The 27,655-nt window shown below is 44.6% G+C and overlaps 7 protein-coding genes across 10 annotated transcripts in view; 4 read left to right on the plus strand and 3 right to left on the minus strand.

Moving 5' to 3' along the window:
• Positions 1-4,524, minus strand: part of LOC112453658 (prohormone-2-like) — an 11,404-nt gene extending 6,880 nt beyond the window's left edge. Inside the window, exons 1-5 of the mRNA XM_025014535.1 lie at positions 4,154-4,524; positions 1,749-1,869; positions 1,518-1,622; positions 1,275-1,410; positions 763-984 (exon numbers count right to left, since the gene is read on the minus strand). Coding sequence (XP_024870303.1) covers positions 763-984; positions 1,275-1,410; positions 1,518-1,622; positions 1,749-1,869 — 584 coding nt within the window. The 5' untranslated portion in view covers positions 4,154-4,524. The remainder of the gene's footprint in view (positions 1-762; positions 985-1,274; positions 1,411-1,517; positions 1,623-1,748; positions 1,870-4,153) is intronic.
• Positions 4,525-11,346: 6,822 nt separating this feature from the next.
• Positions 11,347-13,400, plus strand: LOC112453661 (glucose-induced degradation protein 8 homolog). Its single transcript, XM_025014538.1, has 3 exons — positions 11,347-12,125; positions 12,216-12,610; positions 12,699-13,400. The coding sequence occupies exons 1-3, from the start codon at positions 11,999-12,001 to the stop codon at positions 12,873-12,875; spliced, it is 699 nt and encodes a 232-aa protein (XP_024870306.1). The 5' UTR covers positions 11,347-11,998; the 3' UTR covers positions 12,876-13,400.
• Positions 12,894-15,073, minus strand: LOC112453659 (nucleoporin Nup35). The gene is made up of 3 exons (XM_025014536.1): positions 14,981-15,073; positions 14,591-14,701; positions 12,894-14,508 (listed from the first exon to the last, which is right to left on the minus strand). The coding sequence occupies exons 2-3, from the start codon at positions 14,699-14,701 to the stop codon at positions 13,651-13,653; spliced, it is 969 nt and encodes a 322-aa protein (XP_024870304.1). The 5' UTR covers positions 14,981-15,073; the 3' UTR covers positions 12,894-13,650.
• A 261-nt stretch (positions 15,074-15,334) lies between these two features.
• On the plus strand, positions 15,335-18,756 carry LOC112453657 (WAS/WASL-interacting protein family member 3-like). 3 transcript variants are annotated; one of them, XM_025014533.1, is made up of 5 exons: positions 15,335-15,420; positions 16,054-16,229; positions 16,379-16,725; positions 16,814-17,513; positions 18,091-18,756. In XM_025014533.1, the coding sequence occupies exons 2-5, from the start codon at positions 16,067-16,069 to the stop codon at positions 18,213-18,215; spliced, it is 1,335 nt and encodes a 444-aa protein (XP_024870301.1). In that variant the 5' UTR covers positions 15,335-15,420; positions 16,054-16,066; the 3' UTR covers positions 18,216-18,756. The 3 variants fall into 3 exon arrangements, with proteins under 3 accessions (XP_024870301.1, XP_024870300.1, XP_024870302.1); XM_025014532.1 differs by lacking the exon at positions 15,335-15,420 and adding an exon at positions 15,436-15,868; XM_025014534.1 differs by lacking the exon at positions 15,335-15,420 and adding an exon at positions 15,436-15,861.
• Positions 18,757-19,249: 493 nt separating this feature from the next.
• Positions 19,250-22,883, minus strand: LOC112453656 (ATP-binding cassette sub-family F member 3). 2 transcript variants are annotated; one of them, XM_025014531.1, is made up of 9 exons: positions 22,612-22,883; positions 22,373-22,473; positions 21,999-22,185; positions 21,415-21,758; positions 20,824-21,322; positions 20,441-20,664; positions 20,002-20,357; positions 19,695-19,915; positions 19,250-19,588 (listed from the first exon to the last, which is right to left on the minus strand). In XM_025014531.1, the coding sequence occupies exons 2-9, from the start codon at positions 22,450-22,452 to the stop codon at positions 19,442-19,444; spliced, it is 2,058 nt and encodes a 685-aa protein (XP_024870299.1). In that variant the 5' UTR covers positions 22,453-22,473; positions 22,612-22,883; the 3' UTR covers positions 19,250-19,441. The 2 variants fall into 2 exon arrangements, with proteins under 2 accessions (XP_024870299.1, XP_024870297.1); XM_025014529.1 differs by having other exon boundaries at positions 22,368-22,473.
• Positions 22,884-23,009: 126 nt separating this feature from the next.
• LOC112453660 lies at positions 23,010-26,753 on the plus strand. The gene is made up of 3 exons (XM_025014537.1): positions 23,010-23,980; positions 24,216-26,097; positions 26,197-26,753. The coding sequence occupies exons 1-2, from the start codon at positions 23,768-23,770 to the stop codon at positions 24,768-24,770; spliced, it is 768 nt and encodes a 255-aa protein (XP_024870305.1). The 5' UTR covers positions 23,010-23,767; the 3' UTR covers positions 24,771-26,097; positions 26,197-26,753.
• The window catches only part of LOC112453634 (aldose 1-epimerase-like), a 3,241-nt gene continuing 1,590 nt past the window's right edge, over positions 26,005-27,655 (plus strand). Inside the window, exon 1 of the mRNA XM_025014486.1 lies at positions 26,005-26,283. Coding sequence (XP_024870254.1) covers positions 26,005-26,283 — 279 coding nt within the window. The remainder of the gene's footprint in view (positions 26,284-27,655) is intronic.

The raw sequence follows: 27,655 nt of genomic DNA on the forward strand, positions 1-27,655 counted from the left end.
CTCTCTCTCTCTCTCTCTCTCTCTCTCTCTCTCTCTCTCTCTCTCTCGCTCTATCAAATGGTTCAATACGACTTCGGTCGTCAAGTCGACCGCCGCCGTCCCTGCGCCGAGGGCAACGCCCTCACGAGCTCTCTCTTCCCCATTCAGAAGAAACGCCGGAGGAAAAGAGGGATGCTTGGTAGGTGGAAAGGGTGAAAAGGGCGCGCACGGTGATGCATAGCCCTTATGCGCCGGGGTACATTGAGTCGATCCCCACTTTCCGCGAGGGTTCCCGTTATCGCGCCAACTCAACGTGCGCAACTCCGCGACGTTGAAGTCGATCCGAGGGTAATTTAGAATTAGATTTTGATTTAGAGTATCGAAAAGAAGGAAAGAAAGAGAGAGAATTGTAACTTATTTGATGAAACTCATTTTGCGTCGATTCCCGATATTGCATCACGCGACAATCTAATATCAGTCTCGTACCGAGAGGCTAAGCTTCTTCGCAAATCGGTCTCCAACTAAATAACGTTTTACTATTTCGCTCTCTCCCATTTTCTCTTCGGCTCTTGAATAAGCGCGTGCGAGGTTGCACAAAATAGGCGAAGCCGCGCGTAACGAGACCGCCCGCGCCGTCGCGTCGTCCTCTGTCTTTGCCCCTTTCGAGGGGAGGCGTTATTTCGTTACCTACCGCAATTTAACAGCGGTTGCCCCCGGTAATATCGATCACGCGGGTTATCGATTTCGGGGAGAATTAGGAGGAAGTAGGACGCGGCCACTTACCTCCTCTTAACTTGAGCAGGTTGCTCGGTAGGCACAAGGCTGGATCGTTTCGTTTGGAACGAACTCGTCGGGGGCTGCCACGTGGTGCTCGGCCGCACGGTCGCGGTCGACCTGTCCGATCTCTTCCGCCGATCTTCGCTCGCGTAATACTGCGAATACGGCATCGTATCCCACACTCGCGGTATATCCTCCTCGACCTCGTTCACCATGACTTTACTATAGCTGGAACACACGAATGCGTTTCATTCGTTACGGCGAATCTCGCCGATCGAGGTAACGCAAGAATGTAACCAAGAGGAACAAGTAACGTAAAGCTATATATCAAATGTTGCACGACAGGCCATTATAATTTCTAATATATATATATATATATATATAATAAGCTTCTCAACGCAAGAAAATATATTACATTCGTACCGATCAAATCGAACGTTAACGTTAAAATCATCGCACGATTCGAGGTATCAAGTTTTCAAACTTTATCCTCCCGCTGACGCGAGAAGTAAACTCACTCGTAATTTTTGTCATATGGCGAGTACGCCTCGTGCTCGTACATAGCGTTGCTAGGCGATTTCAGAGCTGGGGATGGTTTATCGTCCTCGGCAAGAGCCGCTTTTAAGCCACCCAGCCCCGAGGCAGCAAGGGTTCCTGCGTACGTAAATGTTGATGAATTCCAAGGATGGTCCTCGTGCGGTATTCGCCAGAATGTAGCACAGCATTGTCATTGTATCTTTTAACGAATACTAATAACTCACGTTTCTCCGCGTTCGAGGTGAAGGATTCACCGGCGTTGGCGGCGGCATTGGCAACCTGTCGATTCTGCTGATTGCCGAACATCAACGTTTCCTGCGTTCGTTTTGCTGAAATTGGTATTGCGAGGCGCGTTGAAGCGAATCGAAATCGTATAGGATAATTTGATAACGCGATCTCTCTAACAATCTGAATCTCGACGCGCGGAAGATACGCAATCAAACTTTGAATCTTACATTTCGGCTTCATGACCTGGTCCGCCTTCTTCGTGTCCTCCATCAGGCTCGTAGGTAGGCACGTGCCTATCGAGACCAGCGAGAGCAGCAGCAGCAACAACCACGCCCAGTTGTACGTCATCTGCGGGAAAATTGCGGGATTTTCATTGCTGGTGCGTTTTCCGATGAGAGCGGCGTTTTCACGATCAGGAGCTTCGCGATACTCTTTTCTTGTTTCATACGCGCCCGGGTCTCCCCGTTCGAGCCCCTCCCCCCTCCCCCCGCCCCCAAGTTCTTCTTTCTGACAATGGATTTCCGACCGAGGTCGTAGGATTATGTGGATGGTTCTTCAAATTTTATTAGCGATTGAAGAAACTTAAATGTCATGTAACGCGAAATGTCGGGAGTCTCTTTCCGCGATGCGTGAAAAGATCGAGTGTAGGAGCAATAAGGTCGCTCGATAAAGGGTTTCCCATGTAGCATGCATATGCATGCGCGCGCGCGCGCGAGCGTGTGTGTGCGTGTACGTCTGCGGTTACATAAAAATAATATGTAAGTAGCGTAGAGTTCTATAATAAAATTTCTTCAGATATGATGACGTTGTCGCAGCTTCGGTCGACGACGCGACGTCACGACTTGATGTAATCGACGCGGTTTACTTTCTTCGACTATGACGTTACTGTCGTATGACGTAGACAGCGAGAGAGTTTTCAGTCACTTTACGTCACACATGTGTAACTTGGCAGGTTGACTTTATCGAACTTTGTTTTATCGCGTGACGGCGATAGAGCCGATATAGGCGCGCGTTACAGTCCCACGTGTATATAAAAAGATTCCGTGAAAAATAATAAATATATACATATCCTAAATTCATATACATATTCTAAAAGGGGCGGAACGATTTGTTTCAATCGAAATCCTAAAATCCTGGGAGATTCTCTGTCGGATTTTGCGCAATTATGGTTGTAATTAATAATTTAACACGCGTAAATTTATGTCTTATGTTTCGTTCATTAGGAGCCGCTAGACTTATCAGAAATTTCATAATCCTGGAAGGCAAAGTTTCCGCGTGTTGCGATCGAATTACCGATTAATTGCTCTCAATTGGCTTCTCATTAACGAATTACGGAGACCCTCTGAGGGTAAGTTAACTCGCATAATTGCGTCAACTCTAATGGTGATGCTGGAAATGGCTGCAGAGGGTAGCGAGTAACGAGCGCACGGATGATGGTGCTACCTCGAAATGTCAGAGTTCAAAATTGCGTGTAGAGACCGACATGTACGTGTGCAACTGCGTATTTACAGTAGCGCGACAACTTTGGATATATATCGCATACGCATACGCAGTTTCACATAAAGCAAATGACTCGCATTACGTAATCCGGAGAGTTTAATCAGATTTGAATTACTGAAAAATACATGACCTCTGACCTTTCGAATTTTGCAGTAGATTCCTTTTTTGCATATAAAGGTCACTTAATTTCACATTTTACAATATAATTCAGATTTCATTCGTCTCGATAACAGAAGGTATAATATCCTTCTCCGAATCTCGCGATATAAGATTTAAAACATTTTCATGGAACGTATAGTCAAATTTGTCACAGTACATTGTCACAGGTAGTTGCTTTCTCACGACAGTTATTCCCGGACAATTATTCCCGGGATTAACATTTGCCTATATCCAAAACAAAACGGCAAAGTTTGACAATTAAAGGGAGTCGTGTAGTAACGCTAAACCGGATATAGTAGACCTAGAAATCGTACACTTGTTGCATCTACAAATACTATAGTCATTTATCGGCGTGTAGGAGCTACGCGGCTAGGCAAATCGCAATTAAAAATGCATTTCATTGAATGAGAGTTCTCGTTGACGTAATTAATTAAGTGTGCGTAAAAGCCTTCCCTCACGCACGTCCTACGCACCGCCGTAATTAATTTTATGTAACTTGTTACAATTAGAATATAGAATTGAAAAGTACAGACACACACACGCGCGCGCATTATCATTTCAAAAAGGGTTACTGACAGAATCGTAAAATTATTTACATTCAACCCCGAGAAACACACACACGACGCACACACCCACACACACACACACGCACATGCACCCACGCGCGCGCGCGCACGTAGCCAGCTGTGTTGAAATTTCTTCAAAGACAGACATATAAATGTGTGAATCTTCCTTCTATCACCGAAATTTAATATTATTACATGGAATAAAGTGAAGGTTGATTTAAGACCGCGCGCGCAACTACCTGTATGAATGCGCGAAAAGTGGCTGGCTACGTGACGGGCGATAAAATGCGTTTACAATTACATTTTCATCGTTCGAGTTTCATTATCTGAGAATCGGTTTTTCCCCGTTGATTTTCGGCAACGGGATCAAGAGTGAAAGAAACTCTGCGAGCAAGTTGATCGTCTACCTTTCGAGACGCAGCGATTTCGCCGGCTTGCCCTTTTACGCGGACGCTCGTCCCTTCGCTCTTCGCCTTCCTCTCGCGGTAGTCCTTGGGCTCCTTCGGCTGGCTCCTTCTTGGCTGACCAGGTGGAGAACGGGCACGTCCTAGCGGATCCGCCGGCTCGGGGTGGAATGAATGTCGGGGCTCGGCTCTCGGCAGGACGAGCAGAAAAGCGGGTACGGTCGATCAACCAACCCCCACCTTGGTGAACGAGCATTCCCCATCTCTCGACTCGCGGTGGCGAGCACCCTACGACGACGGGTGCGCGCGCGCTGCGTTTCCTCGCACACGACGCCAACGGGGCGTGTGAGTACGCGTACACGATCACGATCTCGTCGTTGATATAAAAGACGTCTCTGCCCACGCGATGACCCAACTACGTCTTCCCGACGGATCCTGGCCCCGGCCCCGGCCCCGGCCCCGGCCCCGGCTTACGTAGGAACGACGTGGCGTCGTAAGGATCGCTTTGCGTGGGAATTATGTTGTTATTTTGCTGTCAATCGGCGTTATCGAGCGTCATCGCTTCGATTTGAAAGTCACAATACGGGGGTGGCGAGTCTCTCTCTCTCTCTCTCTCTCTCTCTGCATCTCGCTAACGACATCGAATACATAAAGGTAGCCTTTAATTTTCTTTCTCTAATTGCAAGCTTAAAGCCGTTTTCTCATTGAAGCATTCTAATGTTGCTCCTCTGACATTATTGAATCCTGTATGAAGAAGGATTCCCCCCCGCCTCTCTACGTCTTCTACAAAAGATGGAGAGGGAGGGGAGGGGGCTGGAGAGGGAAGCAAGAACGGCGTTATTCGGCGTCTACACAATTCTTATTGCCGATAATTCGATATTTCTGTAATCCGAATGGCATTCCTCTTCGGTAAAGGGACACAGATCCGTTTACGCTCTTCTGTCAGCCTTTGAAACTCATGACACAATCAACGCGACCGCTAAACGTACACGGATCGCCTTATCTTGAAAGAATGCAGCCTTCACCTTAGCAGGATCGAGGAGGAACTGCAAAGTATGCGATTATTTATGTCCTCTGTTAAGCTATTCCTGTGTATATATGTGTGCTTTGCAGCTTTTATATATTTAAAATTTTCTCTATGAATATATAAGAGCGGATCTTTTAAGAACGGAGATAATCTTGCATTTTTATACCTTCAGTCTAGCGTTAAATTGAAGAAGCAACGTAAAAGAAAAAAAAACTGCCACGTTTCGTTATTGTTAGCGCGATACTCCATCGCCAAAGTAAAACGCAAGCCACAGACACTCGGAAGAATTAATAGAAAGTTAAAACACCCCCTACCGCGGCCACCGCGGGCATAGCAACCGGCACTGCGTCACATAACGGCTACGATGACGTTACCTGTTTGTCTTTAATATTAATGTGGCGGTTACGCAAACGTCATAGGGGTAGTTTTCTTTGGCATTTGAAACGGTGACGTTGTACGCGACGCGGTTCTACGGTCTATGACAGGGGAAACATGTATACTTAAGTAGTGTGTTAGAGCCGTGTGTATTTTCAACCGGCACATTATCTACCGTCCCAATCTCCACTTCTCAAATATTTATTTTCTCAATGCGAATGTTTCCAGTTTCCAGTAAAAGAAATCGGCACAACGACGATCAAAGAATCAGTTGTAATAGAAAAAGTGTTAAAAGGATATAATATATATAAAATTTTAATAGAAACGTTTTTTGGCTTCTTTATTTTACATTTTTTTTTAATCTAAAAAATATATGAAAAGTAAGAAATTGAAACAGTAAACCTATCGAACTCTTATTCGCTTCAACGTTTGCGCTTCGAATTTGAATTTGCCTTGACTTTACTATTACACATTTCGTATGTCCCAATCTCGTATATGTATTTATATAATTTAATATTTTAATCTTGGAAAATTTTCATCTACAAACACAAACCGTATTATACATGTAATTCATACGAGAAATATGATTGACGATATAACGTAATGAAAAATTTCAAAGTTGTTAGATTTCCTAATCTCTGAAGGTACCCTTGGAAGGTTGCTTTTCTCTCGATTCCCATGATTCATGTAAATTATATCGACAAAGTCAAAACAAATTACGTCTTGTGGGGGATGTGGATGCTCGTGTTTAGGAGTGAAAATCCAACAACGATCTCGCAACGATCTCTCTCTCTCTCTCTCTCTCTCTCTCTCTCTCTCTCTGGCTTCCATCCCTCGTTCTGTATTCGTCTCCAATCACCTAGCTTCAGCCCCCGCAACAGGCCATACGCCCACGCGAGAATGTTACGCGCCCACGCGCGCTTCTCCTCTCTCCGCTTCCCCCACACCGAGAATCGTGCCGAGATGAGGGGTGGGTGAGTAGGGGGTGGAGGGGCTATATATTTTTTCTCGCGTCAGCAGACCGCGACTTGACGATCTCCGCGTAACTCGAAATATATATAATCTGTTGGAGGAATATAGTTATACAGGTCGCCTTCTTTATTTTGAGAGGAAAAAGAATAGGATCTTTTTATTTTTATTGACTTGGACCGCGCTATTCATTTGTATATATATATACATATATATGTATGTACAGTCAGATACAGTACTGTCTTTGGGAAATATTCATGCGAATATCTTGCTGCTTTATTTTTGCAAAAGGTCCGTACGTGACTATGACTATGGGAAGCCCGCTGCTCTGTAAAGAAATGGCTCCGAATTTTATAAATATATGTCTAAATAACTCCCGGGAATGACGTCGCTGCACTTAAAGTAATATTATGTCCGATAGCATTAACGGATGAACCTTGGTATAGCTGCGAGGGAACTCACCCCTTGAAGAGCGAAACGAAAACTGACATCGATGATCGAGGTCGTAGACGTGGACTATTTTCGCGCGTATTGTAAATAGCGTTTACTCTGCGATAATATTTATTTTGACGATATACACTTAACATATATTCGTACAGTTCGACGTAAGTAATTTTGATGTCGATGACGATGTTCGGAATTTCTCCGGCTTAAAGCCTACATTTGAATGATTCATAAATTCGCAACGACATATCGACAGGATTCGGAACGACGACGCGACGGGTTTCTATTTATAATTTCATGTCGCGTGCTTTTTGTATGCGTGTACAGCCTGCAGGTTCTCCAGGTCAATTATCCGATGTATAATATTACACACGACACATAAAATTATAAATAGAATTCTGCCCCAAATTCTGTCGTGAATTATAAATCTAAAAATGAACTCTACCGATTTTAGACGATATCTACACGTCGTGACGAATTCTGTTGATAATAATAGCGCGGGTGCCATATATATTTGTTTCTAGTTCGTGGCACACTTTACTGATGCTTAATAAAAAGGTATTACATCTTTTAGTTTAATACACAAGTGTGCTAAATTTTATACATGTACATAGGTCCTATATAAATATATATGTATAATGAAGAAGACATCTCCATCTCCATATTCTCCATGTCTTATATCTCAAAATTGAAATTGCCTCTGCCGGATTTGTCACAGTCGCGAATCGCGAACGTCATAGGCAGATACGCGATGGCCGGCGACTATTTCCATTGATATCATCTCCGGACATAGGACATAAGTGCGCGCAATCGTGTCCATTAGTCCATTTCCCGAGAGCATGTAACCACCTCCCCCATTATCTCGAGGGATCGATTGAAAAATCCATCTATTAATTTCATTGCAGTAAAATTCCAGGAACGTTTTACTTACGTTTCGGGGAAATAAGTATTTGTTAAAGACCCTCCTCGCTGGAGCATATTTTGCGCGCCAGGTCGCTTCTCGTATATGACACGATCGAACCAGGACAATTTAACGCGCCCGCGAGTCGAGATTGAGACGTTGACACGAAAGTGGCAATTAAGTGGCTGCGAAAATGCTAGAAGCAAAAAGTTCCGTCGCATCGGAGGCTCTCCATAAGCCATATAATTAAGCAATGCATAAACGCGCAATGTGTCTCGCCTCGCAAAATGTTCTAGACAATGAAATAACGGTTGAGAAAATTTCTCACTGCTAGAAAGTTTAATTGAAAGTTACATTCGTCGTCGTTCGCTCGGAGAGCGACGAGATCGATTCCAGATTCTACCTGTTTCTCGCGCCCTCGCCCCGCGCCCGAAGGGGATTAATATAATTCGCCATCTCCGCAGATGTAAGATTCCATTTCTTGCGCCTCTCTTCAATTGTGCTGATTTATTACGCGGAAAGTACTCTCGCAGCGACCTTAATACGAAAGCGTAATGAATGTTTCCTCTCTCTCTCTCGGGTAAATGTTTCGCGCTTGGAAATATATATCTTATCTATTACTCGCTATAACCATTTGCTCGCGATGATTTACGAGCTACGTTATTTTAGCGCATTCGCGCCTTGTTTACTTCTTGCTTCTCGGTTGAAGTAGCACCTGATGATTCGCGATACGCTACATACGCTACCGCTCCCGCTACCGCGTTCGCAAGTCGGCCAAACCCAAACAAACAGAGCCGGCAGAGGGAATAGAAAATATCGTCGCGTCGGCGGGGATCGATTTTTAACGGAAATTCATCGAGAGATTAAGCAGAGAGAGAGAGAGAGAGAGAGAGAACGATATTGATATTAAAAGAGAGCGTGAGTAACGTGTTGGATCGAGTTGTAGGATCGGAAATTACGTGAAATACCGGAAGACTTATGAATGGTACTCCGGTAATCACTCTTTTACTCTTTATTTTAGAATATCTCAAATATACTACTTATATCTTATTCCTTACCAAGTTTTTCTACGCAGAAATCTCTCTCTCATCCCTTCCTTTCTCTGGAATTTGTATCCTAACCCTCCGCCACAGCAATCCTCCCGATCCTCCCACCTCCCACCCAAAGCCATGGGTCGTGGGTCGTGGGCCGTGGGCAGCAGCTCGGTGGGATTGCGCCTTGGCGCAAATTACCTGACTGACGTTGACCGCGTTGACGCCGAGCGTGATAAAAGTTGAACGAAAGAGGAAAACGGACGGCACGCGATACTGGCCGAGTTTCCGATTTGTGGTTTGCGCGCCACACCCTCGCCTTTTCTAATAAAGAGGGAAAAGCCAGTCGCGAGCTTTTCGCCTCATCTCCGTCGAGAGTCGAGACGGTCGATCGGTCGAGCCGAACCGAGCCGAGCCGAGCCGGCCGACCGATCGCCGAGGACGCCGAGGGAGCGAGAGACGAGGGACGCGGGACCGGCGGGACGAAGGGATGAGCCGACGAGGACGTTTCTCACGTTTCGCAAAATCGCGTATTAAGCTTTCACCGAGCCGCGCATCTTCCCCTTGTCCTCAACTCTCCCGCCACCCGGATAGGCCGGACTCCTATTGACGTCAGTCTTTCGAGTCTGTCAAGTGGCGAATCCCCGTGCCCCATTCCCCGTGCCACGAGCCACGACCGGCCAAAGAGTGAGGGTTAATGGAGGGGCGAAACCCCTGCGACCTGCGACCTGCGACTGGCGAGGCGCGGCGCGACGGAGTACGGAGTGGTGCGAGAGCGAGAATACAGTGACGTCACGCGAGCAGCGTCCCGGCCCCCGGCCCCCGACCTTCTTTCCGACATTTATTTGCTCGCGTATCGCGTATCATTCACGAGATTTAACAGCTCGCGCTTGTCGATGGCGCGTCTTACAATTAATTACGACAATTACGTCTTGCGTTTTGAGCTGGCCGACGACGATGCGTACGTCGACGCGTGTTGTTCGTGTTACTCCATTTTTATGACATTTGAGACTTGAGACTCAAGACGAACTCGTAATTAGTCAGTCGCTTATACTTATTATATACTATTAGATAAGCGATAAACGATCGATACGTTCCTGATTAATAGGGATGAAAAGAAAAAACGCGCAACTCCACCTCTGGGTTTGGATGATAAATATATATACTGCATGCGTATATATATATAATATTAAAAATCACGAATGAGAGACGTGTTGCATCTCTTTCGCGTGGAGAGAATTTCCAATAATCGCGGTGCGCGAGAAACTGACAATGAAACATTCAACATGACGCACGTTATCTGTACCGATAGAGTTACGCGATTCGAGTCTCTCCCGTCACCCGTCTCCCGTCTCTCGGGCTTCTGTCAGGGTACAGAGAGAGGCGTTTCAGAGAATCGTCGAACGTATGTCACGCCTACGGATTTCGGCGTATTGCCGACGCGAGTGACGCGACGCGACGCGACGTGACGCGACGGTGAGATTAGCCGCGATATATCTCACACATTTGATTAGAAATTATATATTAAAACGCACAAGTTTTAATCGAGCGTTCTAATCGAACGACGCGACGCGGCGATGTCGCAGCGTAGAGCACTCTCGCGCGCTACCACCCTGTGTACATATACATATATGCACAATGTACATACATACATACAGCGCGAAATGTAACGAGTTCGTAGGGATAGAGAAGGGGACGGTCCCGAAGGAACGGATCGATGTTCCCGCTGCGTAGTAAAGGACGCCTGTTGATACGCGGCAGGACTGCAGGAGCGGTTTCATTCATGAAAACAGCCAACGGTGAAACGGGGCAACACAGAGAACCCGCCGGCGCGGGCGCGGGCCCCAAGCCCCACCTCGCTCTCGTGACACGTTCCTTTGATATACATATATTATAGATATTACCTATATAAAGATTTTTATGCGAAAGAATGCAACGTAACAAACTATATATACCTACATCACGTTTTCAATTTGGGAAACTAGCTTAATAACGTGCTATTCTTCGTTTCGCTACGAAATAACACTTTTACGTCTTAACACGTTATAATAATGATAATCGATTTATTCTAAATTGACTCTCGTTTTGTGATTCGAGTGAGAATTAAATACATAAATGAACTGAGAAATAAACATTCTCAACTTTGATAATGAGGTATTGTTTAAAAATAAGATGCTGAAAGACCACCACTGTAAGCTGCCTCTCTCACGCGGTCTTTTAATTTAAAGTGATAAAGAATATTAAACATTCCTGACCATTCCACTCCCCCCTCCCGCCTCAAGTATAAACCACAAAAGCACTGGTTTGGTTTTAGACCATCTAGCGCCATCTGTTGTATCTAAAGTGTAGTTAATTTTCGCAAGACGTGCATTGCAAACGCGAAGCAGCGAGACTCAAATGATAAACGAATAGACCAATCACACGTCATCCTCCATATGGGGAATAGGAATTTTCGAGGATGCTAAATCACGATTGGTCGGTTCGTTTAATGACAAGTGTTCCGTTCTCTTTCTTGATTCTTATTTTGTTTTGTTTTTACATGCTCTTGAGGTGCTCTTGAAACTTGAAAGGTTCTCGCGTGTCGATTTGTCGCTCCGATTCGCGACGCGAGCAGACGCGCTGCTTATCGCTCCGACAGTCGGGACGTCTTGGCCGTCTTGGCAGAACGGGACAGAAGCAGAAAACTACTTTAATCAGTGATCAGACCGAACTCGTCGAACGCGCTCCGTCTTCGTCTACGTCTACGTCTACTCTCGTTGCTTCTCCATCGGGAACTCGCAACTCTGAACTCACTCTCGTCAGTGATTTAGAATATTTTAGAATCACCGTAGATTGGCAAAGAGAAGTGATATTTTCTTTTGTTTTGGTCGAGCTTCCGCCCCTTCTGCCAACGCGCTACACCGCCACGGCCAGGGTCAGGCAGGCCAGATCCGCCAGATTCCAGAACAGTCACTAGTCAGCAGAGTCAGCTTTCGTTTTTCGAGCTAATCAGCTGTTACGGTTGTTCTCAAGCGAAGCGACTAACAATAAGCATAATGCTATAAACGCCTGTAGATTCCGCGACAAGTCGAGCCTGGTCGAGCCAAATCGTTGACAAAACAATGAGTTTTTCTTCGGAGAAAGGACAGGATAGCATATCCAAGGAGGAATGGATGTCAAAGTTGGAGGAGAGCTCCTACATACAAAAAATGTCAATGAACAACCTAATCATGAATTATCTAGTCACAGGTAATAAATTCTCAAGCCCATCGCAATCTGACGTTATTGAAGGTATGAAGGTATTGTCCGAACCAAATAACGAAACATTTCGTTGAGTAGAAGGATTCAAGGAGGCCGCCGAGAAGTTCCAGCAAGAGTCGGGAGTGGGTCCAACGGTAGAACTGAGCTCTCTGGACGACAGGATCCGTATTCGAGATGCCATACAAAACGGTCGTATCCAGGAAGCGACGGACTTGGTGAATCAGCTGCATCCCGAACTGTTGGACAACGACAGATATCTCTACTTTCATCTGCAACAGTTGCACCTGATTGAACTGATACGCACAGGCAGAGTCGAGGAGGCGCTCCAGTTTGCCCAGGATCAACTCAGCGAAGCCGGCGAGTCGGATGATAATATATTGTGCGAGTTGGAACGTACATTGGCCCTGTTGGCCTTTGACGAGCCACATAAGAGTCCGTTCAGCGATCTTCTACATCCAACACACAGGCAGAAAGTGAGTATTATTCATTTTTTAGTGTTCAGTTTCTCAAGTCGATATCGATAGTTCTCAAGTTAATTTTTCATTATTGCGCCATTTACAGATTGCGAGCGAATTGAACGCCGCTATATTGAAAATGGAGCACAGGGAATCTACCAGCCCTCGGCTTAACAATCTGTTAAAAATGATACTGTGGGCTCAAGACGAGTTGGACAAGAAAAAAGTCAAGTATCCTAAGATGACCGATCTCGGTAGTGCCACAATTGAGGATACAAAATAATTTTATAGTAGACAGAGATTGGGAGCATTTCTCAGTTTTATTTATGAATGAGATAGATGAATGTCTTCAAGTCACCTTTAAGTGTAATTTTGTATAAATTGCTGTTTATTTCGTAGGAAATTATATCCAAATTTTAACCTTGCATACCAAGCGTGTGTATGGGTGAGAGAGAGAGAGAGAGAGAGAGAGACAGACAGAGAGAGATATATGGTGTGTAGAATCATTAAGGTATTGATTATAATAGGAATGTAATGAAATTGATGCATCATTGTTTTAATTGCTGTAGGAAATAAGAATTATTGTAATATTTCTTATGTCTTTCGGTATTTAACATTAACATAATACAGGTAGAGCCGGTAGAGCTATTTTCAACTATTTTGCGTACATGCAATATTTACTAGAAACACACTCACACACACACACACACACACAAAATCACGCAAAAGATTTGCAACATGACTCTGGCTATTAGCCGTTCTATATAATTGTAAAGATACATACAAATATAATACTTAATACATATAATATCCATACTTAATCTTAAAAAAGTAACAGCCTACAAAGACATCCATAATCGTTATGATTTTCAATTTTAGAAAAGTTTATTTTTAGGATAATAGACAATAATTTCGTTTAAGTTTCAAGTTAGTTTCAGTTAAAAATCTCTTTCCAAGAGATTCATATATTGTCTTTCACAATTCCTTTTCTACAATCTTTAATATATTTCACAATGTAAAGTTCACGATGTATAATTATTACAAAAAAAAGAGCACAACTACCAACCAAACATATATTCCATCGCTTTTGAAACTAAACTGGCCGACTTTTGTGGAACATTCTCCGGCACTTGCGCGGCTTGCGGGCTAAAATGTTGATTGTAACCCGCTGCTAAAGATCTCAGCTTTCGTCGTCTCGCGGTAGGCGACACGACGTTGAATGGAGATTGACTGATTCTACTCATTGAGAGCGATCTCATGCTACCGTTCAGCTTGGCACGATTTTCTTTATCGCAGCCCAAAACGACACCCTCGTCCGTACATGGTATGACGCCAATCATAATCGTGCCCGAAACGATACTACCGTTGCACATAAGAGCCTTTTGCGCTTCCTGCTCTGACGCACACTTGAGATGTATCCAATTGCTTTGAGGTTGCGGAGCCGGATGTTTATCCACTATACGAACTCTACTAGATATGTGAGACAGAACGGCATTGACATCGATCGGCAAGAAGCCAAAAACGGTTACCCATTGGAGCAAACTATGTGATTCGCTCGTGTTCAAATTTATCGAACTGTCTGGAAACATGAGCGGGCTGGCTAACGTACTCGTCATGAGTTTGGATTGATTTACAGGCGTGGTTGTGACAGCTGGATTCATGGCTGGCGCAGCCGACGACAACGACGCATGGGTGACTTCCAGAGTGTCGAACAGTCCGCGTGTCGGCGGTCCTCCGGTATGATTCTTTGTGCTCATTTGTGGCGTACTAGGAGTCGTAGTGTTTCCAAATACCGCCTTCTGACGATTCGACCGATAATCTGGAGATCCATAGGAAACTGACGACATCAGACTGGCATTGGTGATATTCAAATGACGCGGATTATCCTGAGGACTCATTATGTTGATCTTTGCGGGCTACAATTTTACAAACAGACGTTAACGATGTGGTATATGGTATATCTTTCAAATAATAATAAAATATATTGTTTTCTCTCACAGTGTTAGTGTCACCCAAGAGAAAACTTGGCAAATACGAGGAAGAACCTCCTGGACTACCAGGACCTTGGATAGGACTATTCATCGGTGATCCTAGAGTCATAGGCTCCATCTAATGGAGAATAATTATTTTCATAAAACTTTAATAATATTCAGGAATAAAAATTTTTTGAACAAAGTTCTATTTTATTCTATCTCATTCTAAAACATTAACGTACAATGTATTATTTTATGTGAAACGGAATAAAAAGATAGAGCTCTAAAATGGAGTTTTTTCAACTTTTTCAAGTTTTTAGGTTATTTTTAGGTTGCCACTAATACTTAAGATAATTATTTAGACGAGCTTGAAACGCGACACGCATTTCAGTTATATCATATCTGGATTACTTACGGCCTCGAAAAATTGTTTATCCCTGGAAGTAACTCGCTAAGCACTAGGTAGGACAAATAATTAAAATAATATTTTAAAATACAAGGAGAGGATTAGGAACGTTTATGTCGTTTATTTTCTGGTTTTATCATCGGTTTAAAGATGGCTCTGGAGGCCAGCTGGAAATGGATGGAAATAGAGTGACGGACACGGCGAACGGCGAGCGGAGGGACGGGGGCGGAGTGCGCGGAGTCACGGACCCCCAACCCAACCGCCCAACCTCGATGGATCCCTGATGACGCCATGATCTACGTCGCCGTGTTGCACGTCGCACAGCCGCGGATCGTGTAGGCGCGGATCCAGCCCAGCCAGGCTCCCTTTTTTAATCATGAGTACCATCGGCCGCGGATCCTTCCTCCGGACGTGAACGCATCAGCGACCGCCGACCGCCGTTTAATCCGGTAATCGCTCGCATCCCGTCGTCCACCGTCAGCGGTCAGATCGCGGATCGCACGCGCCTGACGTCGCGCAACGTCGCGTAGAGTGGCGGGTGGCGGTTAGAGACAAAAAGCGGCTGCTGCCGAGGTGTGCCTGTGCCTCTCTTTCTCTCTTTTTCTCTCTCTCGGCCTCTTTCTCTCCCGCACACGTCAACGCGTGTGAACGCGCGTGACTCGGCGTGAGAACCCAACTACTTAACCCGTGGACCCTAAGGGATTCATCGGCGGGGGTGCCGGGGGTCCGCACACACCGGACACCGGTCACCGCGACCCCCCCGGGGCAGGCTCCGTTGTCTCTTGGATCTTCTCTACCTGTGCTCCGAAAACGGAAACGGCCGATCCCTCCTCTCTCCCCCGGCCCTCCCCCCCAGCGAATGACACATCTCGGTGGAACGAACCGAAATCGTAAATCGTAAATAATGGCCGTCAAATTAGAGATAGATCCTGTAGATATATCTGTCGTATTGCAATATGCTTGACATTTCTCTGACGAGAGAACGTCGCATCTTAATACGTCCCTCTCTCTCGCTCTCTCTTTATTTTCTATATCGGGATGGACTACCAGCGTACTATAATATTTCTCATCGTTCTTTGCAGGAGGATAGCGAGAATGTCTGTGCCACCTCCGCCACCGCCTCCGCAGGCTGGTGCGGCTGGTGCTTCTGCTGGCCCACCAGTGGGCGATAACAGGGGCATGTTGCTGCAGTCCATAAGGGCCGGCAAAACTCTGAAGAAGACTGTTACCGTGGATAAGAGCGTGCCTGCTGTTGCTGGTAAATCGTTAAACTCCGCCTAAAGCAAACTAAGTCTGTGTATCATGGGCCATTGTGCCATATCAACCGTCAACGTGGAAAGCAAAAATATACAGAGTAATCATGGTAAGTTGACAGTTAGGAACTAATGAGGGATATTTGTTTCGCAGGGAGAGTAAAAGGCGAATCGATGAACTCTTTGTTAAGCAATAGCAGTAGTAGAACTAATAGCTCTAGTAGTGGAATGAGCAGCGGCAACAGTAACAGCAGCAGCGGCACCACTACCACCACCACTGCGTCCAGCAATGGTGGGCCCATGTCGCTGGGCGGTTTATTCGCGGGTGGTATGCCAAAATTAAAACCTACGGGACTTAGAGGAAACATGACCGAGAAGGAGGGACAGAGTGTAAATAATTCTAGCTTTCTTCATTCGTCACCTGGATCGTCCCACAGTATGAAACGTGGCCCGCCTCCAGTTCCGCCTCCAGCCGCGCAAAAACCGCAGATATTCAGTCAGGTAGAAGAAGCGACGAGCTGCTTAATTGACTCTCGCATAACTCGCGCGTATATATATTAAGTAAAGTTATCGTTAATCTCGCACACAGGGGCAAAGTACCACCGATTCCACGACGAGCAATCCGGAGGTTGCACCCAGAGGATTCGCGAAATCACCCATCGTGCCTAAACCAGCGCCGTTTGCCACCCTGCAGAAACCGTCGCCGCCGCCTAAAAAGCTGAATCTGACGAGTAGCGCCGCGAGTGTGGCGAGGGCGCAGAGCATGCGACTACCGCGATCACCTCCGGTCCTGGTGCCGTCTTCCTTGCACCAGTCGCAGGATTGTTTGAACGAAGCTGCGACGCCGCAGCCGACGAGACCCGCGAATCGAGTTCTTAGGCCACCCGTGACGAGACCACCGTCACCGCCGATCTCGCGAGCGATCATGCCTACGACGAGGCCACCGTCACCGCCAGCACCGCCGGCCTCGCGGTCGCACACGATGCCGATTACCGTGATGAGAGCGGCGCCGCCGCCGCCGTCGAGGGTCACGGTCACCGCGCCGTGTATACCGCCACCACCACCGCCGCTTCCCCATCGTCCCGCACCCACGCATCAGAGACTGGCACCGCCGCCGCCGCCGCCGCCGACGCCTCCTACCAGGAGTCTGTCCGTGCGCAACGGCGGCGGCCAGGCGGGAACCTCCGTCGATCTGGAGGTACGATTCGCCGAGATGTTTCACGCCACGTCGAGTTTTCCACCACCGGAACCCTTCAGAGCCTTCGCAAAGGTTTATAGTAGCAGGAACGGTAAGAGCACTCGACAAAACATATTCTTTGACTTATCGTTATAGAGCACTTGACGCTTGAGATGATGATGAGAATTATACATTCTTCTTCGTTCTAGCTAAAACAAACACACAGCGCTTCCTATAATGCCTATAATGCACATCCATATGCGTATCCTTTAATCTTAATCGTATCCCCGAGTACGTGCATGTTGCAATTAAAACTTACTAATGCGATCTCTCGTAGGATGCGTATACATATAATTCATACGCATGTCTGTTGCACGATGTGTTGTACACGACATCCTATGTTTCTTTGGTTTTTATGACATTTTTCAAGGTTTCTTTCAAACAACTACTAACTTCTGTTGACGCTGCTTCTCTATCTTCCAGCAAAAATACAAGACATGAAGACCCTAAGCGCGTATGACACAAACAGCTCATATTTGTTATAAACCATATACCAGGGGCATGCATACGTATAAATTAAACTGCATGCTGCTAATTGCACTTTCATGAATATTCATAATGGAATTTATAAGCTCCGTACATTGCTCCGTTGTGAACGGAAAATAATCGTGGCGTTTCAAAAATTACAGCAGCAAAGCAACAAGCACCAGCTCCACCTCTTCAACCATCATCTACTCCTAACACCCTGCATTCGTTAAATACTTCGTCTGGGAGTAAACAGTGGCAACACAACGCGACCTCTTTGGCATATTGAAATCTGTGCATACTTAAATCACTGCTTTGTGCATTGATATTATTTAAAAACTTCTCGATGCTGCCACAATAAAATAAAATGTTAAACTAAGTGAGCATGAAAAGTGTGAATCGGCAAAGTATAAAAGTTTGAGAGAAAGAGAAAGATTTTCCGAATTCGCGAACCCAGTTATACAATAAAATGTTTTAGACAATATTTTCTGTACAGTTTATCTTAGGAGAAAAAGAGTATATTTAATATAGATTATACTTACATATACACACACATGCATATATAAATATATGTACATATTTACATATACATGTGTGTGTGTGTGTGTGTGCGCGCGTGTGTGTATGTGCGTGCGTGTTGTGTAAAAGAATTGTTAGAAATTCTAGGCCTGTTATTATCTAACAGAAATCTAAAAGAGATTAAAGTGGAAGGCACATTTATTTTCATTCTAAAAACAACATACTCATTTAATCTTCTTACTTATTGTATTACATTTTTCTTATTTACCTCTGTAAAATGAATAAATATCACGCCAAAATCGTTAATTCAAGACATTGTATCGATATATAATAAATTCGTCGACCATTGATAATTATTTTAGACGTTAACAAAGGCTAAAATATATAAAGATACAACTTATTTTTCAATACTAATAAACGATTGTACACACATACATACATAGCAGCAATTCGTTGACTTAAAAAATAATTGTATTAATATTGTTTAATAAAAATACAATCTTTATATATACATGCAGAATGGTAACAGTGGTCAATATATTTTCAAATGAAATAGAACATTCTTTTATCTAACAATATCTTTTATTACTTTTTCTTCATAATAGAGTAATATTAAATATGTAAATCTTTTTTCAAATTCTATTGCCTATTGACCTGCACAGTCGAACAGTTTGCTTTAGTACAATGCATTTTAAAGGAAGATAAATATAATTAATGATAATAATTTCTTTTTTCGGGCAAGAGTTACATTTCGTAGTTATCAAGGAGGAGAGACGTGTCAAGTTAATAAATAAATCGTGCATATATAATTAATGGTCACTATATTTGTTTCGGAAAAAGCATTAAAAAAATAAATAACATACCTTTGGCGATGAAATATCTCGAAAAAAATAATTTTAATTAAAGACGATACTTCTTTAGAACGTTTATCATGATGCATTATTCGGTAGGACAACGTAAGATGACGATATCACATTAGACAAAAAACTTAACTTTTTATAATTCAAGCTCCTTCTCAATGATTCTGCGATACTCGTCGAAGCCTTCTTCGATACAGCGAACTGATCCTTCCCCGCAAACCCACAATTCTGTACAAACCATTTGAATTAAACGTTCATCGTGCGACACCAATATTACACCAGCCTGCAACAATTAGATATTAATTGAATCACATACGCACGAAAAGTTAAGAATGTTGAAATTAGATCTATAACGCTCGTCATAAAAAAAAATAATAGTGAATACTCACATGGCAGTTGTTGAGAGCTTTTCCCAATGCTTCGATCGATTCGATATCGAGATGATTCGTGGGCTCGTCGAGCACTAGGAAATTCGGCATCGCGGCGCACATTAACGCAAACGCTACCCTAGATTTCTGCCCTCCCGAAAGGGAGTTTATAGTTTGCAGAGCCAGATTGCCGCTTATGCCGAAACTTCCGAGCATTCGCCTATATTCTTCGATTGGTTTACCTACCAGAGCGAAAGGTAATCGTTAACATTTTCATTTTTTTTTTATTTTTTAATGGGTCGCGCGTTTGCGTACCGTAATTACGTACCGGGAAAATGCGTTTGTAACAATTCGACGGGACAAACACGCATGTCCAGTTGATCAACGTGATGCTGACTGAAGTATCCGAACTTGAGATTTCGGTGTACATGCACCGTGCCTCGCATTGGACTCAATGCGCCCGTGATAATTTTCAAGAGGGTAGTTTTACCAGCACCGTTTTCCCCTACGATACAAATGCGCGATTGCAGACTGGCAGTAAGATTCACATTGCTAAATACCATGTCGGTCCCGTTGTAACTGTACGAGACTTCGTTAAGCTGCAATATCGGCGGACTTAACGGTTCGACGTCGGGAAAATTGAGGGTCACTTCACTTTCCTTTTCCATTGGTTTTAACTCAGGTCTGCCAAGTAAACGGACATAAAGAAAATGTAAATTTTGATCGTAGACGAGAGCAGATTGTTGCGATCGAATCGTTAAACTTACAATTTCTCTAACATCTTTATCTTGCTTTGTACACTAGACGCGCGATTCGCATTGTATCGGAATCTGTCGATAAATTCCTGTACGTGCGCTCTTTTAGCCTGTTGAGCTTCGTACTCTCGTTGTTGGTTCCTCTCCCGTTCGCCTTTCGTTTTCACAAATTGCTCATAATTGCCACGATACGCCTCTATTTTTTGTCCACGTAGATAGAGAATATCAGTGGGCACCTGTTGGAGAGTTAAAGATAAGATAAATAACGATAAGTATATATGTAGAAAGTTGGATTGTTACGTTAATTTCAAAATATGATTTGGACGTGAAGATATTATTAGCATTCCTAACATCGCTTTTTTAGATTTAAAAAAAAAAACCGTAAACGCGCGTACCGTGTCTAAAAACTTTCGATCGTGCGACACTACGAGTAACGTTTTCGGCCAAGTTTGCAGATACTTTTCCAACCACAGTATCGCTTTGATATCGAGCATGTTGGTCGGCTCGTCAAGCAGCAACAGGTCCGGCTTGGAGAAGAGTGCCCTCGCGAGAGCGAGTCTCATCCGCCAGCCGCCGGAGAACGCTTTTGTTGGCCAGGATTGTCTCTCGACGGAGAATCCGAGTCCCGACAGGATCGCGCTTGCCCTAGCGGGCGCCTTGTCGACCTCGGCTAACTGCATCGCTTCGTACACCCGAGCCAATTCCTCGCCTAACGCGTCACCCGCCTTGGAGCCGTCCTTTTCTATCGCTGCTTGCAACTTGGCCTCCTGACTGAGCAACGCGCTCCGTTCCTGATCGCACTCCAGAACGGATTCGATTGCAGACGTGTCGTCGCCGGCTACCTCCTGCTCCACGTGCAAAACTCGCACGTGCGACGGTATTCTCAGCTGCTTGCTAAAAGCAATCGAGATTGATCCGCGTTAATCGGAAACGTCGTGCCAACGTGCCAACGATTAGCGACGAGACATATCGCCAGAGAACAATACCTCGATATCATTCGAAGCAGAGTGGTTTTGCCGAGTCCGTTTCTACCTATCAGACCGTATCGCCTGCCAAATGCAAGCGTCAAGTCAGCACCTTGCAACAACACTCTATCGCCATAAGCGACATCAAAGTTCTCTATTCTGATATCCTGGCTTTTGTTCACCCCACCTTTCGTCTCCATCCGATTATCCTTCTTACTCGTCATTTGACTGGCGCTAGCCGCGCTTTCAACCGCATGATTGGCAGTGTTAACACGGGAAGCCGACCCCTGCTCATTTACGATTCGTCTTTCCTGTTTCTGTTGCAACTTGGCCTCGGCTTTCTCCAGCTTCTTGGCGTCTACTTTCTGTCGTAATAAACGTAATGAACAATATTAACATACAAATGGCACGAAAATAAACGTTAAAGTAGGCAAGAAAATTAAAAGTTTGCGAAAGTTAATATAATAATATGCATAGATAGTCGAGTAGAATACGTCGATAGGAGATACGAAAGATCTATATATGCGAGCAAAATAAATTACATTAATTATTCGGAATAAGCCGAGAGTACAGTTGTACTGTACATAATATACATTACACATTACCATCGCGTCGTCTCTGGTCGTAACCCATATACTCTTAATCTGCTCGACTTGCGCCTCCAAGGTAGCGGCTAACGAGCCCAGATGCACCGGAGCGTTTAATACTTTGTTAACACCGTTTCTTCTCCTGTCCATGTCGTCGTCGTTCGAACTACCTTTCAATATTTCCAACAGTCTCGCGCATATTTGCCTGCGTACAGAAAGAACCAAGTACGATGAATCTCCTCGATCCGCTAGCGAGAAGGAGAAGGAGAAGACGAGGACGAGGGGAATTTTCGTGCACGAGAAGACGTCTCGTTTCGTCTCGGTCTCGTCGGCCGGCGTTAATTAGACTTATTGTTAAAGAATGGCAGTACGAACACATTTACAGACCTAACCTCGTTTTCTGATTTGTCCGCCACCTCGTGCAGCACCTGCCCGATCGCCTCGTACACCTCGTCGCCGTCCTCGAAGTCATCCTTGGAGCTGTCCAGGATACCTGCGTGCAGAAGGACGTCAAGCGTGTCAAATTAACGGAGCTGGTCAGCTGGTCGATGGGTCGATATCGCGCGCGGATGGATCTGATCGCGTGACGCGTAGGTTATTCCGCGGCACGGCAACCGGGCAACGTACATACCTTGCACGTATTGATACAGATCGTCGTCTATCGTCGGGAACTGGCTGCGGATGTACTCGCCACAGGTCGCCATAATAGTCGCTACTCCGCTTGGCGGTTCCTAGAGGGTGAAGAAAGGGTCTAGAGAAAAAGGGAGGACAGATCCCGGTCCCGGATCGGGAGAGCTACGTCAACGACAACGAGTGAGTTCCGTTCCTTGACAGACGGCCGTCAAGCCGTCAAGCCGTCAAGGCGCTGGGCGAACACATGTTCGCCGCCATCTTGGAACTCGGCTCGAGTCCTCGCCAGTCTCGCCACGAGTGTCGGCAGTCGGCAATGTCGTCTCGGCCAGTCTCGACAGTCTCGACACTCGTGGACTCGTGGGGTGGGCAGTGGGCACTCGGTGGCTCAAGAGCGTGGAACGCGTCGGACGGAAAGGAACGTTCTCTGGGCAGTGGCCGGTGGGCAGTCCCCCGCAACGGCGACGTTTTCTGTACGCGCGCGGCGCGGCTCGCGATTTCTCCGGGCGTTCCGCGTCGCGCGGACGAGCCGCTACGTAGGGTAGAACATCACGTCGGTCACGTTGCGCGTCGCGTATCCTAAGGTCCTCTTTGTGCCCAACGACCGCGGTGGTGGCCGCCATCTTGTAGCTGTCAAACGCGAGCCTGGTGCTGACGATGCGTGAGCCCTCGGACTCGGACTCGGAGTCACGTCGTCCGGGTTCGACGCGACCTTCGAAATCTTCTGTCCAGGATACCCGCCGTTCGCCGTTACGCGCGTTGACCGCGGACGCGACCCACGATCCTTTGGGTTAACCGTCATCGCGTCATCGGGTCATCGGTCGTGAATCGTGAGTCGTGACGCGCGATTTCGCGCGCCCCGCCAGGGCCTGGCCTCTCTCTGGCTGTAAATAATCGCCGACGACACCGACGTCGGGATCAGAGGGATCAGGGCCATTAGGCGAGCTCTCGATGTAGGCTACGCCGTTTCGTCTAAAGAGACCTCAGCGAGGGAAACGAGGGCGACGAGGACGACGAAGAGGAAGAAGAGAAGGAAAAGTCGTCGACGGGGCGCCCGAACGGGAGCCCCGCTAGGAAGAGACGCCCTGGCGGAGACTCGTGGGAACGACGGGGCGATCGACGTTGCAGAGTCGAATGTCGAGGGATTGCGCGCGAACATGGACGAACATGAGATACTTGTCCTTCCGCCCTTCTCGGGCGCCAGCAACAAGGAACGCGCCAGGAAGAAGCTCTGGCGCAGCGCGGTAGAGATAGTGGCGAGCGACGACGAGGATTCGGACGCGGACGCGGATGAGCACGAGTGCGAGTTCTTCCCGGCTAAGCGGCACTGCGCGCAGTTGTCCAAGACCAACGAAGCTCGTTCAGACACGGTAAAATTAGTCGCGCATCACCACGACGCGCGACGGTTCCATCGTTACTTGTTAATTGTTATTTGCATGACGTTAAAAACCGTATACCTATGTGACCTATGTGACTTTAGGGCTTTGCGGGATCATTTTTCATTGTATATATGTAGCGAGTTGTGTCCTAACTTCTAACTTAACTTATTATATTGTATGAGAGATAGTTATGGATTGTGTGTATAAGAAACGATTCTTGTTTTAGGAACAGCACACGAATGCAAATACGGAGAGCCCGGCCAGCAACGTGGGAAATATCGATTACGACGAAATCATATACCAAATACAGATCGAGGAGAAACTCAAGTTGTGGCAGGCCTTCCAAGAGGAAGAGGGATCTATGGATAATAGCATCAATGAAGTTTTGGCTTACTATAGAATGATGCATCCGCCGGATCCTCTGGAGGAAGAGTCCGTCGGTTCCAGGTTCCATCTGTCGTACAGAGGCAACGACATGGAGGATACGGCGGTAACGATGGCGATCCGCAATCACGGCTTAGTCCAATCGGCCGAGCTCGCTCTTCAGCCTCATTATTGTAAATGCATAGGTGTCGATTGTTCCTTTTCATCTAAATGTATGTACGAACTCGAAGACTTTCCCTACGGGACGGTCTACAGCAATGTGGAAACGGGGAGATGCAATGCGTTGGATGCGGATAAAGTATACGAGTGTGATCAACCGGAAGACTTTCTGGAGCGCGCCGTAGGGGAAGCGATCAAGAAGAAAGGTCTAAGCGCTCTGAGTGTGGATTACGGTTGAGTAACGCTTGGTTAACGTCTGCTCTACGTCTCTTGATGTATTTATATATAGTAGCGTAACACATCTCTACGTGTTGTGCTCTGTAAGCCTATCGCAACTACGTTTTATAGTTGATTTCGGTTGTACAACAGTTGTAATGCGTTATTCTGCAAACGATAATATCGAAATATTTATATTCGAATGTGTGTATGTATATATGTTTGTACACACACACACACACACACACACATTCCGATGTAACGACTTGCTTACGACAAGACAACTTCAAATTTATTTTATTCAGTAATGTGAAGTAACGTCAAAGTTATAATGGTTTATCGTTCATTAATCCTTTCAATAGCCAGCCATATAGTATTAATACTTGCATTAATTATATTTCCATACACATAAATATATGGAAATAAAATTATTATGTATATATATATATATATAATGTGTGTGTTAAATCAAATTAGCCTTGTAAACCATATATACTTGAAAAGTATAAGCAGCTATTTTGATTATAGTATAAAATTTTTTTAATTAGTTAAGCGTACGTTTCCTCTATTCTTTATAGTTATCGAACTTGTGACTCGCTTCTCCTTCTGTATTCTTCCTATTATATTAATTATAACATATATAAAGCCTACACATCTTTTTATTAAACACAATGTACGTGCAAGACAAACAGAGGAGAAACGAAAAAGAAACCTTTTTTGTTTTTTAGAAAACAAGGATTACTTCTCGGTAATTTATGACTCATTGTTCAAATTGCGCGGTTTTACATCGGGATTGGTTGATCGATCAATTACATATAAATAACTTAAAAATGGCAAGAAATATACATAGGGCAAGTATATTCGAAATTCACTGCCAGTACTGAAAATTTATAGTATACGTGACGCAAATTATATATTTTCAGTACTGGCGAATATCGGAACACATGGACAGACGTAATGTGATGCGATTGGCTATCTAACAGCGATTTCCGAGGCCCCTAGAGAAAGTTTCTCTAGTCAATAGCCAATCGCAGGACATAATTTTTTCGCTAAGAAATGTCCCTTACTGCATGTTGGCAGTGTCAATGAAAAAGTCAACAGGTTACTCAAGTTACTAATCAAAAATGATAAAAAAAAAGATTGGATTCCAAACTTGTCAGATGGTCAGAATGGGATTGGGATGTTGAATGTGGCCGACTGAATCGTAGGTTTATGCGGTTCTGTTCGATTAATTGATGAAAGCGAGCGTCACGGCTATGGCCAGTTCGTCTTTCTCGTCATCTATACAATCCTACAGCGAGCCGTTCACAGAGGAACAAGAAATGGCGCTTTACAGGAGTATAAAAATGGTCAGGTTACGTCTGAAATTTTTCAACGGGATGGGAAGTACATACGTTGACGCGAATCCGCGCTTCTCGCTGAAGAGAAATATTTTGAATCTGTTGCAGAATCTGCAAGACATTCGGAAAGCTACGCACGACATTAATCTGAAATTTAAAAGTATACAGGAAGAGATGCGCGTCACGGCCGCCCTAGTGAATGCGATCGAATCGAAAGCCCCGGCCAACCCCGGCGATTAATCAGGGTTAACACGTTCGTCTCACCGCTCACGTTAAGACCAAAAGTACGGGAGACACGGGAGTGTATCAACAAATGTCACTTGCCGAGTTTGCGACTTCTCAAGCTGCAACAAAAATAATATTAAATTAAAGTATCATAAAAGAGATTTATAGTGACGGATTTAAAGATTCTTGTGCGTTGCGTCAACACAAAATCTGCGATGAAAATAATTTTCTCCTACAAAAATGTACATACCTGTCATGACACTCGTGCAAAAGTAAATCTTATAAAAACAGACGAGATATAATATATACTAATTTGAAGCTTTAATGTTTTTGTCACATTTTTATAAAATTTAAGATAAAGACTGAAGTGTTTTGAAAACTGAATTATTTGTCGACTGATTGAAATTTCTGATGGTAATTAAACGTGGAATGAAAGTGAATTTTATTTTTTCTCAACTCCTTAGTCCAACGTGAGAATAGAACGAATGGATGGAGGTAGAAAGCGATAGAGAGAAACTATCATTTTAAGATCGATCGTTATTCTCAAGAATTAAAAATCCAAGAACTTGTGATATAAATTCTTACAACTCTTTCTTCCTCTATTTTTCATGTTTTTTCTAACTCATCTGTTCTACTGCGCGTGTACAGTGTGCACATCAAAATTTGATATATGTCTTCCAAGATCCTTTCTATTGAACATGGCCTTGTACGTTCCAAGTATCGATGTAAAACTGTTGTGCATGATCAATCATGCGATACTCCGCGCACTTGCGAAAACACAGATGGGAATAGTTTTTTTTTAATGCAGGTGGTGTCAAGAAAAACATCTTGCGGAACGTGTCCTGTCGCAGAACGCGTGTCGTTCCTTGTTTAAGCGCGTTGTTTGCTGCGGTAATTTGCGAAACACGCCATTTTATGTCCATACCTTACGGATCTATAACGGAGTTAAAATTTTTAATTGACAATGTTGCGCCTCCTCGCACTGTTGGCCCTTTTTTCCTGGCTCGGGTAAGAAGCGTGCATGGTTATCTCTCATTTTGTTTTTTCGTCTTTTGCACGATAATAATTTTTTATTGTGATAAAATCATTTTTCTTTGAATAAAATAAAAAATGTTCGAAAATAAAAGATTTAGGAACTACAATGTCAATAATCGGCTATAAAAAATCGGCTCGTTTTTAAATATAAATTATAGTATGCTAGTAATTATATTTCTAAAGATAAATTGCTTGTATTAATATATACTTGTATTAATTGTATTCTATTTGTATCATTATGTATTATATTGCGTTACATTTCATTGATGCTTTACTGATAATAAATTAAGAATTTGAAGTTTTATTA

Source organism: Temnothorax curvispinosus, unplaced genomic scaffold (assembly GCF_003070985.1).
Source record: "Temnothorax curvispinosus isolate PA1 unplaced genomic scaffold, ASM307098v1 QBEX01004550.1, whole genome shotgun sequence".
In the NCBI taxonomy this organism is placed as follows: Eukaryota; Metazoa; Arthropoda; class Insecta; order Hymenoptera; family Formicidae; genus Temnothorax; species Temnothorax curvispinosus.